The following is a 13270-nucleotide window of genomic DNA, read 5'->3' on the forward strand; positions in this document are numbered from 1 at the left end:
TCCATATGGGTCTGGGGGTGCGACCCTCTCAGGCTTTCTGCTCAGGCCGTACTTACCGGCCACTTGGACGGTGAAGCTGAGGCTGGGGGCCCCCGGGGCTGTCCCGGACTGGCAGGTGTAGAGGCCTGCGTGGGCCAGGTCTGCGGCCCGGATGCAGAGGGTGCGGCGGGGGCCCTCGGCATGGAGTTCCAGGCCCTCGCACTCCTGCACCGGCCTCCCATTGTGACTCCAGAAGACCAGGGCACTAGCCCGGGACAGCTCGCAGCTCAGCACCACTGGCTCCCCAGGGGCCACACGGAGCGGGGCAGGGGCTGCCTCTGGGGCAAGGAACTGGACGGGGGGCTCTGGACAGAGAGAGGAAGAGCACGTCAGCTCGGGCTTACTGCCGCCTCCCGCACCCGGGCTGGCAGGAGGCACCCACCAGCCAGGCTGACGTTGAAGGTGACAGCTTCGTCACGAGTCTCGCACACATACTCCCCGGCGTCCTCGGGCTGGGCGTGGGGCAGGGTCAGGGTGCGAGCTGGCCCCTCGGCCCCCAGCTGCAGTGAGTCCGACACTTCCACCTCCAGCCCGTCTTTGTACCAGCGCACCTGGGACCCGGCAGGGGCCACCTCGCAGCGCAGCTCCACGCGCCCCGGGGCCCCGAACTGCAGGTCCAGGGAGCGAGCTGCCGGGTGCACGATCCTCTCTGGCGGGGCTGGCAGACAGACAGAGGGAAAGGGACTCAGGCCCAGCCAGCAAGGCCCCCACCCGCTCACGCTGGCTTCTCAGCACCGTCTCTTTTCCAGAGCAGTTCTTGGGACTGGTCTGGCTACCATCTGGGGGCACCTATTGTATGCCCGGCGCTGTGCTAAGCACACAGCAGCTCCTTTCGCAGCTACTACTGACACTCCCGAGAATGGCATTGATGTTGGTTTCACTTTACAGATAAGGACTTGAAGCCTCTTTAGAGGAAAGTGATTTGTCCAAGGTCCCATGGATAGACAGACAGACCCAGACTGATGTGACCCCAATGCACACCCCATACTACCATGCCTCCACTCCGTATGCTCTTTCTCCATTTCACCTCTGAGGTACTTATCATCACCTACTGGTTGTCTGTCTGTCCTCACTAGAATCTGAGCTCCACAAAGACTGGAGGTGTTCTCTTACTGGCTCGCTACTCTATCCCTATCCCCAGAACAGAGCTGAGCGCATAGTAGTTGCTCAATAAATATTTGATGAATGAATGAATGAATGCTCCTAACTGCTGGGCTCTCTCTAGGCACTATCTTGGCCTGATCTGGGCAAGCCAGGGCTCTCTGATGGCTGAGAATGGAGAGTCTGGGGGAGGGGCAGGCTGTGTGGGGCAGGTGGGCGCCCTTAAGAAGCAGGAAGTGAGAAGTTGGGTGTCTGTCCCTCGGCCTTCTCCCTCCCTAGCTCCCCACGGTGCCCACCTGTGACGGTGACAGTGAAGAAGGCTGAGTCATCTCCGGCGTCACACACGAACTCGCCCCCCTGCTCTGGCTGGGCCGCAGGCAGAACCAGGCGGCGGTGTGGCCCGTCACTCTCCAGCACCAGGGCCTCGCTCTCCTCCACCTCCAGCCCATCCTTGTACCAGCGCACGGGGGCGTCCTCCCGTGACAGCTCACACATCAGCACCACACACTCCAGGCTCACGGCGATCAAGGTCACCTCATCCCGGGGGTGTATGATGCACACTGGGGGCTCTGCAGAGTGGGGCAATCACAGGCCGTCACAAACTCACCGCCAGCCTCCCTGGCAGCACGAGGTTCCTGTCGCTCACAACAATAAGAGTGAGAAGGATAATAATAACGAGGAATAACAGGTCCACAGTCTACCCTCTGAAATCCCTGGGGCCAGAGGTGTGAATCCAGAATGTTTCAGATCCCAGAAAAAACGGTGCATTTATTATATATCACATACCTGCCTCGAACCCTTAGCCCCCACTGGGGCACCCCACCCCCCACCAACCACACTAACATTTCCACAGTGTAACATATACTCACTCTAAGCAAGGTAATTAAAGAGCAGAAATGGTTTCACAGCAGTCAAGGTCAGGTTTTACTGAAATGACTTTGAAGACCAAACCTACAAAACGACTTTTGATTTTGAGAGGTTTTTTGGATTTCAGAATTGCGAATAAAGGATCGTAGATCTGTAACAGCAAATGCTTCTATACTATTTCCTGAGGGTCCAGGAACGGCCCTAAGCACTTTACACATTGAACCCTCACAGCACCCCTAAGAAGTAGGTATCATTCTATCCCTGTTTTCCAGATGAAGAAACTGAGGCAAAGAGTGATGAACTCATCTCTTTAAGGTCACAGCTGGGTACGTGTACTCGAGGGCTCAAGGAAGAACCACCATCTGTTAAAGGGAGGCTCAGGCTCTGTGAGCATTGGTAAGGGATTGAAAGCCAAGGCTTGCAGCCCTCAGTAATGATTTTTGCATCTGGGCCTAAGAGTTGCCAACACCTGTCGGAGTTCCCTAGGGATGCTAAGTGCTGATGCTGGGAATTCATCTCCAACTGCTCCAAAGTGGTCACTCCTCCACAGGAAAGGACCTATGTCAACACTGGAGGTGACTGATGCACTGAGTCGGAGCCTCGCCATGCTCCCATGCACCCTGACCGGCTCCCAGAATCTTCTAGTTTCCAAGACACTTTCGAGCTCCTTTAACATGCAGCCACCTCGTGGCTAACCTCAGGAACTGCTAGCTTCCCGGTCCCACTGTTTTTGCAGAGGTGCGCATGGGCAGACGTGCTCACCAGCACACACTCAAGTCCTCTGCCTCCACAGCCCACCTCCCTAAAGAATGCAGGCTGGTTCTCCGGGGTCCAGCAAGTCTGGTAGATTGCAGCGCGAGATCTACCCCTGCCTGAGGAGCGGGGGAGGTGACGGGAGCAGCCGGGTGGGGACAAGGTGCCGTGACAGTACTGGGGTGTCTGCACAGCTGCGGGACCTCGGCTTGGCATCAGGGTTGATTACCCCTGGCCCAGAGCCCGGGTGGTGCTTGTGTGAACTTCTCTGTGAAGAATCTGGTGTTTTGTGGGGAGGCCAGATGTGGGCTGAAAGGTGTGTGGCTGCCATTGTGTCTGGCCGGGGGCCGGTGTGGGGCCGAAGAGCTTGAAAGGGTCCCTACAGGAGAAAAGATGCACAGAAAGGCCTCTGTGGCTCTGGGGCTTGTGTGTGCCAGGCTGCACTATGCATGGTGCAAGGAGTCGTGCGGTGGGGGGGTGGGACACCTAGGCAGCTCAGCCCGGATTGAGGCATCACCGCTGGGGCAGAGCGGAAGACAGGGCAACAAGGCGGTGCCAGTGCAGCCAGCATGGTTCTTCTGTGCCACCCAGAGCTGCCAGGCCCTGCGAACCCCCCCTGACACTTCCCCCAAGCCGCACATCCACACCAGGACTGGCGCTGTAGCCTACAGCCCTGTGCTGTCCACACTGAACCACCGTCACGTGCTTTTCCAGCTCTGAACCTTCTTCCCTCTACCTCCAGCCCGAACCTGACCCCACTTAGCTTACTCAGCCCTTGCCCCCAAGTATCTGGTCTGAAGGCACTTTCTGCTGGCCGACAAGGTTAGCAAACCCCCAGCCTCGAGCTCCCTCTGTACCTCTGTCACAACACTGGACAATCCGACCTTCTGAAACCCTCTAACGTGTCTGGCTTTGCTGGAGGCTGTGCACTCCTGGAGGGAAGTGGGCATGTCTGTCTGCTTGCCTGGGGGGGTGTGTGGGGCTGGGGGCGCGGTGACGGTCTCCCACAGCCCTCCGTGCCTCTCCTGTTCTCTCTCCAGCCCTCTGCTCCTTCACATCACTTGTCACAACGTGTTGACTGTACATTTATTTGTGTATTTATTGGTTTAACACAGGGGTCGCAAACTCAAATGCCCCCACGGGCCAGGTAGGTAGTAAGGTGAGTGGCTGAAGCGGTGTGGGGAGAGGCAGAGAGGAACAGCAGCGTGGGCAGGGCAGGGGAATGCCCCCCGCCTCCCCCCCACAGTGCGGGTCGGCTGCTACTCAGCACCAGCTGTTCGTCGCCATGTGGGGAATCGAGACCAGAGCCGCCGGGTCTTCGGCTTTTTCAAGAGGACGCATAACTCCGGATTGTTATGTGAACTGTCCTGACTTTGGTAAGACTCTGCGGGCCAAACAAAACACATCTGTGGGCTGCGTGGAGCCCTACGGACTGCCCGTTTGCGACCCGTGGTTAACAGCTGCATCCCCCGCTAGACCGGAAGCTCTCTGAGAACACAGACGGTGCATGCTTCACGCAGCAGTTACCTGCAGCACCTGGCTCGGGGTCTGGTGGCATGTGGGAAGCGCCCAGTAAATGAGCCAGTGGAGCACCGCTCTTCCTGGCCCTGGTGCTGGGGAGGAGCCTGCTTACTTGAGAATCAGGGCCCTGGGGTCTTCCGGGAAGCCTTGGCACATCCACCTGCAGCCCACCCCTCCCCCCGTCCCTCCTCCCCAGTGTGCTAACTAGGGAGTAGGTGGCCAGCTCCCCCAAGGGCTCAGGACTGTCTTCTGGTGACCCCGGGCAGCTGGGGTGAACCCACACCTGTGACAGTGACGGTGAAGGAGGCCGACTCGTCATCGATTTCACACAAGTACTCGCCGGAGTCCTCCAGCTGGACGGCGGGCAACACCAGGCGGCGGACGGTGTCCTCCTTCTGCAAGAGCAACGCGGGGCTCTCCACCACCTCTTCACCGTCCTTGGTCCAGCGCACCTCAGCCCACGGGCGGCATAGCTCACAGGTCAGCACCACACGCTCCAAGCGCACGGCTGCCACGTACACCTTGCCACTGGGGTACACGATCCACGAGGAGACATCTGCAGGACAGGGACAGTCATAGCTGGGAGCCATGTGCCCAGCTGCCCTTCCTGATCCATGCCTGTTCCCTCCTCCTGGAAGCGGGCCACGTGTTGAAGAAGAGAGCCCTCCCACTTACATCTAACGCCCAGGGGTCATCACAATAAAAAAAGAAAAAGAAAAGGAAAAAAGGAAAAAAAAAAAAAGAGAGTCTTCCTTTGGATTAGGTGTCTTAGCTGCTGGGACAGCCACACCCATCTGGAGACACAACTACAGTCGCCAAAGCACATCACAGGCACGGTGGCACCGTTGGGACCTTGGTGTCAGCCTTTGCTATAGAAATGTTCTGCACTGTCTGGGTTGGGGCAGGGGCAGCATGTAAAGTGGGGCTGGGAAGAGGTGGGTTAGGTGCCCGGGTAGAACCAGGGTCTCCCGTATTTGAGATCTTCCGACCCCTCTGGTGTGAGGGCTCACTTGCCCTAGACCCAGGCCCGCAGGAGAGCTCTGCATTCCTAAAGGTTCTCCTTCACCAGAAAATGGAAAGGGGCAGAGGTTCCCTGTGACAAGTGGAGCCCTGACCAGTGTTTATGACAATGCATTTCTGGTGGGTGACCGAATCCCAGGGTGCAGACGGAGGAGGGGCATGCGATCAGCTGGGAAGGGAGGGAAGAGGGCCTGGGAACAGTGGGCCAGCGGGGAGAATGTGACAGCTGCCAGGTGGCGTCACACGGGCCTGCCCGTCCCCGCACCTGTGATGGTGACGGTGAAGTAGGCGCGCTCATCCCCAGCGACGCACTGAAACTCGCCCCCGTCGGCGGGCTGGGCGGCAGGCAGCACCAGCCGGCGGTGCGGCCCTTCCTTCTCCAGCACCACGAAGTCACTCTCCTCCACCTCCTGCCCATCCTTGTACCAGCGCACGGGCGCATCCTCTCGGTCCACCTCACAGGTCAGCATGACACACTCGGAGGTAATGGCATGCACAAACACGTGCTCCTGGGGGTCCAGGATATGCACCGGGGGGTCTGGTGGGAAGCAGACAAGACACGGTCACACATGGGGAGAGAGTCTCCTCCCCAGGGGACACTGGGAGGGTTCAGGCCATGCTGTGCAGGGTGGTCCGAAGCAATGACGGCATGGCAGGTGAGGCAATGGAGACACCTTTGTGTGCTGTGGGTCCCCACAGGATCGGGGGTGGCTGGGCGGGGACACGGGGGAGGGAGAGGCACAGCCAGCCTTTGCCTAGGCTGAGAGGAGGTTACTATTATGGGCCACACTGGGGCCATGCTTGCCGCTGTTTTTACAAGGGAGCCCCCGGAGTACAGGCCCCAGGCTGGGCAGGAAGTGGGACCGACTTAGATGCCACAGTGAGACAGCTGCTCTCTACAGGTAGTACGTTCCCTGTCGCTGGGTGCATGTGGGCAGCAGTTACAGAGCCTCCTTGCAATGGGGTTGAAACAGGAAGTCCACTCAAAGCGAGCTGAGCTGAATCAATGGTTCCCAAGCTGCCCTCCCAGAGTGGATCCCCAGGCTCTCCCCTGGATAGTCTGGCGCTGGAGAGCTGGGGGGCCTGGGCGTATGCATTGATAACAAGCTTCCCAGCTGGTTCTGAAGCAGCCAGAACATGGACTGGCTTGAGAACCACTGGGCCACTGCTCATAAAGCTTCCCTTCGACCCTGACTACCTGGGCCAAGAGGGTAAGCACAGACCTGGGTGTGAACCCAGCTACGGCTGTGTGATGATGGGTAAGTCACATAACCTCTCTGAGCCTCAGTTTCTTCATCTGTGTGTTCAAGCTCTAAGGCATCTCATCCAGTTGGGAAGATTACACGACACGCTATATATTTCAAGCGTTTCACATAATGCTCGGTTCGTGGCAGGTGCTCAATAAACGTTAGCACATGTGTTTCCTTCCCTTAATTGGACTTCCGTTCCCCACCATCTCCCTAGCCCAGGGCATGTGGAAGGCAAGTACGCAGGAGGGTGCTGGTGCACGGAAGGATTAAGAAGCAAATACAGAAATCATTTGAGAACATGTCCCCTGGCCCCCTAGGCTCTCCCTGGAAGGGACCCCCAAGCAGGCAGACCAGGGGCAGGGCTTGCATGGCTCCCCGGAGTCAACCTCAGCCGCAGACCACCATAGTTGCTGACCTTGGACGGTGACGCTGAAGAAGGCCGAGACACCTTCTGTTCTGCACTCAAACTCGCCGCTGTCTCGGACTTCGGCGGCCGGCAGGATCAGGCGGTGTTTGCGCCCATCCGTCTTCACCAGCAGCGACTCGCTCTCCTCTACCTCCTGCCCATCCTTGTACCAGCACGCCGGGAAGTCCACCCGGGAGAGCTCACAGGTGAGCACCACCCGCTCCGAGGTCGTGAAGGTCAACGACTCCTTGCCCTGGGGGCTCAGGATGTGCACCGGGCTCTCTGTGTGGGGAGAAGTGTGGGCACAGGCAGCACTCTCGTCATGCTCTACCTGGGACAGGCACCCCTCTCTGGTGCAGGGGGGTGATACATCAGGCCAGACAATGGCTGGGTCTACACGTTTGTTGGAATTGAAAAAATATTAGTTTTGGGCTTACACACCAGTTCTCAAGAGCAATGCTTGAGTGCACAGAATTCCTAGGGAGTCTACTGAAAAATGCAAATTCTTAGACCTGCACAGGCCTGTAAAGGGCCAGGGAATTTGCATTATAAACCAGCCCTCCCGGCAGGCAGGCAAACCTGAGTCTGGGGTCCCAGATCGCATTCTGAAAATGCTATCTGGTTATTGGTTCGTACTCTGGGCCCCTCCTAGGATGCCGGCAGCTGACCGCCTCCGGGCCCTGTGCTTGACCACCGAGGAATTCCTTGACTGGCCTGACAAACTCCAGCGACAATGAGATGGCAAATGCCACATGTCCCCCACACTTTCAGATCCTCACCCCCACCCCCCCNCCTTCCCGGTTTCCGCAGGTAGCACAGTGTGATTCTGGAGCCAGACTGCCTGGCTTTCACAACCCAGCACCAGCACTCATTTGTTCGGTGACTCTGGGAGAGTCACTTAACCCCTCTGTGGCTCAGTTTCTCCATGTGTAATATGGGCTCACAAAAGAACCTATCTTGAGGCACCTGGGTGGCTCAGTTGGTTAAGCAGCTGACTTCGGCTCAGGTCATGGTCTCACGGTTTGTGAGTTCGAGCCCCGCCTCAGGCTCTGGGCTTGACAGCTCAGAGCCTGGAGCCTGATTTGGATTCTGTGTCTCCCTCTCTCTCTCTCTCTGCCCCCACCCACTTGTGCTCTGTATATTAAAAAGTAAACATTAAAAAAATTAAAAAAAAAAAGAACCTAACTTATAAGGGCTGTTGAGAGACCCATGTTAATCAATGCATGTAAAATGATTGGGATGGTGCCCAACACCACAGGAAGTTGCTCTGATAATGTTATTGATTACACGACAGGGCAGGAAGCAGTCAGGGACTAGGGTCCCAGACGCCATGCCTCTCAGATAACAAACGTAATAGAATTCCGCAAACCACAAAGCACTCCAGGGAATCTGACTATGTTGCTGATGAAGGTAACAAAGAGTTCCCTATACATTGTACGTAGGCGGCAATTGGCCTTCTGGACCACTGAGCCCTCCATCTGAGCCCACCAAGGACTTCTGCATCCTCCCTGGTCCCCACAAGCACCAACCTTGGATGGTGAGCGCAGCCGAGTCCTGCACGCCGGGGCAGCTGAAGCCCACCAGGGCCCCGCTGTGCTGGTGCCTGACGGCCTGCAGGAGGAGTCTGTGCTGCGGGCCTTTCTGCTCTATACGGTACCGCAAGGCCCCAGGCTCCACCTGGCCCTCCGGCTCGTTACTCTTGAGCTCTTCCCCGTTAAGGAACCAGGTGCCCTGGATGATGGTGGAAAGATCCAGGGAGAAGACCGCATCTTCCCCGTCGTATACCTGCACATCCTCCAGACCGGCCACCAGGCGAGCTGTGGGCACTGCGATGGGGACAGAGTGCCGCCATCAGAACCAGAAGGCTGGCAGCGGACAAGAGGTGGCCGGCGGCAGGTATAATACGCGACGGGGACCAAAGGCTGGGGAAGGGAGGAGAAAGGAAGAGGCGGCTGTGATGGGGGACACGGCCACCAATGGGCGAGTCTGGAGGGATTGACTCACCGAGGTGAGCAGTCCCGTGGAACACAACGTGGGGACTACGGCCGTGCTCGCTGACCGTGCAGACGCGGAAGCGGTAGTCGCCCTCGGAGGGCACGCAGTCCCCCGGGACCTCCACGGCTCCGGCCTTCTCGATGCTGAAGCACTGGATCCAGTCTTCGGAGCCCACCTCCTGTCGCTCCAGCCGGTAGATGAAGGGCGTCTCAGGGGCCGGCTCGGGGGGCTTCCAGGTCAGCAGGACGGTGTTCTTTTGGCCCTTGAACATCTCTGCCAACACGGGGGGGCCTGGGGGGCTGTGCTTGACGCCTGAGACAGAGGGAGGGTTTGCATTCCAGCCCTGCTCCAGCCTCCCACAGCCCTCCCTGCTCGATTCCCCGCTCTGCCACCCCAGACTCTGGCGTCTGGTCACCCTCCTGCCCTGGCCCCGCCATCCGGCCCTCGAGGAGTCTGCCCACGGGCTTTCCTGCCCTCACATTTGACTCTGAGCAGGGTGGTGGTGCGCGAGTTGCCCAGGCTAAAGGTGACCTCGCCGGCATCTTCTCGGGTGACCCCTGGGAGGACCAGGGCGTGCATGTGGCCAGAGCTGCTCTGGCAGATGGCTGGTAAGTCCTCCCCATCGCGGCTCCAGCGCCCCTCGACCCCGGCTTCTTGGGTCTCCACCAGCAGCACCGCATTCTCTCCCTCCAGGACGTCGAGCTTCCGAGGCAGCCGCTTCAGGATGGGCCCTGAGACACAGATGGGGACTCGCTGGGCCTGGGGTCTGGACAGCCGCCTGTCTCAGCCTCGGCCCCCTCCCACTGGCCAGCCCACCTTTGACTGTCACGTTGGCCACCGTGCGCACCCGGCCCCGCATCTCGCACAGGTAGACGCCATCGTCGTCTGCCTTCAGCCTGTGGATGATGAGGCGCCGGACGGCACCCTCCTCGATCTGCTCGTACTTGCGGCAGGGCAGCAGGCGCTGGTCCTCACGGAACCAGGCCGTGGGGATGCGGGAGTTGGGCACTTTACACTCCAGCACGACAATCCCATGCTCCCGGCCCTCCACATCCTGCAGGGGCCTGGTGAAGCGCAGGCGGGGCTCTGCGGGGAGGGGAGAGATAGGAGAAGGTTCTGGAGAGAGCCAGACCAGGGGAAGGACTCCCTGCATTAGCAACTGCCCGAACCCGAGTCAGCTCCTGCCGTTTTTCTCCCATGGCCAGCAGGTATTCCCGAATCACAGAAAATCCACCAGAAGAGAAGTCCGGCAGCCCAAATTCTCACCTGACCCTGACACTCATCAGCCATGTCACCTCAAGCAAGGCCATTTTCATGATTGTGGGCCTCAGTTTCCTGACTTTCAAGTGGGGAAAGGGATGGAAGGGCTTGGGCTACATTGGTGATTTCCCAGCTGTTCCCTGGGGTCCATCAGAGGCACTACACAAACTCTGCAAGGGGCTGAGCTGAATTTCATTTTTAAAGACCTTTAGTCGTTTTCACTCTAGCTAGAGCTAGAGCGTATAATGCCGAGGGAAAGAAGTCAGTCAGAGATAAACAAAGGCTCAGTCGGTTAAGAGTCTGACTTCGGCTCAGGTCATGATCTCACAGTTCGTGGGTTTGAGCCCCACGTCGGGCTCTGTGCTGACAGCTTGCTCAGAGCCTGGAGCCTGTCTTCGGATTCGGTAAATCCCTCTCTCTCTGACCCTCCCCTGCTCACTCTGTTTCTCTCTCTCTCTCAAAAATAAATACAACATTTTTTAAAAAACCCAAAAAAACAAATATCATATGACCTCACTCATATGTGGAATTTAAGAGACAGAACAAAGGAAAAAAATTAAAAAAGGGAGATAAACCAAGAAACAGACTCTTAACTATAGGGAACAAACTGATGGTTAGCAGAGGGGAGGTAGGTGGGGGGAATAGGGGATGGAGATTAAAGGGTGCAATTATCATGATGAAAAAAATAAAAAATAAACAAAATGATTTTTTTTAAAGCACGATTCAGACTTAAAGAAACAGGGGCGCCTGGGTGGCTCAGTCAGTTGAGTGTCTGACTCTTGACTTTGGCTGGGGTCATGGTCTCACGGTTTGTGAGTTCGAGCCCTGTGTCGGGTGACAGCGTGGAGCCTGTTTGGGATTCTCTCTTCCCCTTCCCTTCCTGGTGCATGAGTGCCTGCGCTCTCTCTCAAAATAAAGAAATAAATAAAACTTAAAACGTAAAATAGTCATTTTCAGGGGCACCAGGGTGGCTCAGTCCATTAAGTGTTGGACTTTGGCTCAGGTCATGATCACGCGGTTCCTGAGTTCAAGCCCTGCATCGGGCTCTGTGCTGACAGCTCAGAGCCTGGAGCCTGCTTCAGATCCTGTGTCTCCCTCTCTCTTTCTGTCCCTCCCCACTTGCACTCTGTCTCTCTCTCTCTCAAAAATAAATGAACACTAAAAAAAAAAAAAAGTCATTGTCAGAACTTCATTTTACAGGGGCGCCTGGGTGGCTCAGTCAGTTAAACGTCTGACTTCAGCTCAAGTCATGATCTCATGGTTGGTGAGTTCAAGCCCCATGTCAGGCTCTGTGCTGACAGCTCAGAGCCTGGAGCCTGCTTCTGATTCTGCATCTCCCTCTGTCTCTGCCCCTCCCCTACTCACACTCTGTCTCTCAAAAATTAACCAATGTTAAAAAAAATTTAAAAAGCAAAAAACTGCATTTTATAAAAAGAAAGCACGATGACAGAAACAACCAACGGGTTTATCAGGCCGCTGGAGAAGCTGCTTGTCCTGCACCTCTGGAAGACAGAGCTTCCCATTGGGCTTTTCTTTCCTGATGGCCTTAGTGCAGTCTGTGCACATCAGACCTCACCACCGAAACACAGGTGCCACAGCACGGCTCAGGAAATTTGCCCACTTTTCCTACTCTGAGGGGACAAGTTGAGTAATAGCTAGGGAAGGTACAATCCCTCGAGTTTCGAGGAACCCCTATTCTGGAGAGCTTTACCTTCCAGTGGGAATTTGGGGTGCTTTTTCCCCCTCTGAGTTTTCTGTTTATATGAGCAACGTGTCTAATGTTATTAGATACCGTTGGTGACTCAGCTTTGAAATGGAAATTTCCTCTCCTTCACCTTCCTCTTCCTTCAAAACAGGAAAGCAGTCTCCTGAAAGGGCATTTTTCCCCCCTCCCTCAAGTCTACCTGTGGTGTGAATCAGGAGTTTCTCCATGTGTCGCCTGCAGCCAGACTTTCCCCCAGGACTCACAGACTAGACCCAGTTGTGAATGCGGCCTTGTCTTACCCTTGTTCTCACGATAGTTACAAATCTGCACCTAGAAACGTATACCCATAAAATGTTCCTTACATCAGTCTCAGACATTGGGGCCCCACGTGGGATTTCCACTGAGGGAAGGGGGGTAAAACAAAAAAGGATGAAATCCACTGGACTAGACGTACTCCCTCTTGGTTGGTACAGCAATCACTCCTTAAAGCGGTTTATCAAAGGCTGATTTTCCACCAAGGCTTCAGAATCACTTAGGAAGTTTGCTAAGAAGTTTCTGGGTACCCTGGAGACCTACTAAATCCGAATCCCTGGGGGGTGGGAGGTGGGAGGCGGGCAGGTAATGGTATGTTATTAGTCCGCCTCCTCTCCCCCTACCGGCTCCCGGGCAGCGCTGAAGGCCCCTCTCCCGGGCTCGGGCAGCCCCGAGGTGCCGCAGTACCTTTGACGTGCAGCTGCACCGCGCTGAGGGTCTGGCCCGCCGAGTTGCGCGCTGCGCACACGTAGAGCCCGCGGTCCTTGGCCTGGCAGTAGAGCACCTTGAGCACAAAGCCGCCGTCACGGTCGCGGTACATGAGGCGGCGGCGGTCGGAGAGCAGCGGGCGGCCCTCCCAGTGCCATTCGATCTCGGGCTCGGGCTTGCCCATCACGTAGCAGCGGAACTTGGCGTGCTTGCCTTCGTTCACCCAGAAGGTCTTGGGCGCGCACTTGAGCGGCTCCACGACGGGCTTGGGGGCCTCATCGGGGTCCTCGGGCGGGCTCTCGGGGGGCTGGTGCACCTGCAGCAGCGCGCCGGCCTGCGCGTGGCCGTGCGCGTTGCGGGCGTGGCACACATAGACACCCGAGTCCGGCAGCCGCGCGGCCAGGATGCGCAGCGCGAGGCTCACGCCGGGGCCGCTCTCGGCACGGCCGGGCTCCAGCAAGAAGTGGCCGCTGTCCCACACTTCGTCCAGGGCCATCCCGTCCTTCTCCCAGTAGAGCGCGGGCGCGGGGAGGCCCCCCACCTGGCACGTCAGGACCACCTGCTCCCCCCGCAGCACCCACTGGGACCGGGGCCCCGCCAGGGCCACTGGGG

At 57.4% G+C, this 13270-nt stretch overlaps 1 protein-coding gene across 1 annotated transcript in view; it reads right to left on the reverse strand.

The window, feature by feature from the left end:
• The window catches only part of OBSL1 (obscurin like cytoskeletal adaptor 1), a gene marked incomplete at its 5' end in the record, with an annotated part of 20182 nt that overhangs the window by 6699 nt on the left and 213 nt on the right, over positions 1–13270 (reverse strand). Inside the window, 11 exon segments of the mRNA XM_077748572.1 lie at positions 57–344; positions 422–697; positions 1437–1709; positions 4565–4837; positions 5567–5839; positions 6967–7239; positions 8487–8783; positions 8962–9264; positions 9432–9683; positions 9769–10038; positions 12638–13270. The exon segment at positions 12638–13270 is cut by the window's right edge and continues 9 nt beyond it. Of these exon segments, the coding sequence (XP_077604698.1) occupies positions 57–344; positions 422–697; positions 1437–1709; positions 4565–4837; positions 5567–5839; positions 6967–7239; positions 8487–8783; positions 8962–9264; positions 9432–9683; positions 9769–10038; positions 12638–13270 (3411 nt within the window).

This window comes from Crocuta crocuta, unplaced genomic scaffold (assembly GCF_008692635.1).
Source record: "Crocuta crocuta isolate KB4526 unplaced genomic scaffold, BGI_CrCroc_1.0 scaffold229, whole genome shotgun sequence".
Taxonomy (NCBI): domain Eukaryota; kingdom Metazoa; phylum Chordata; class Mammalia; order Carnivora; family Hyaenidae; genus Crocuta; species Crocuta crocuta.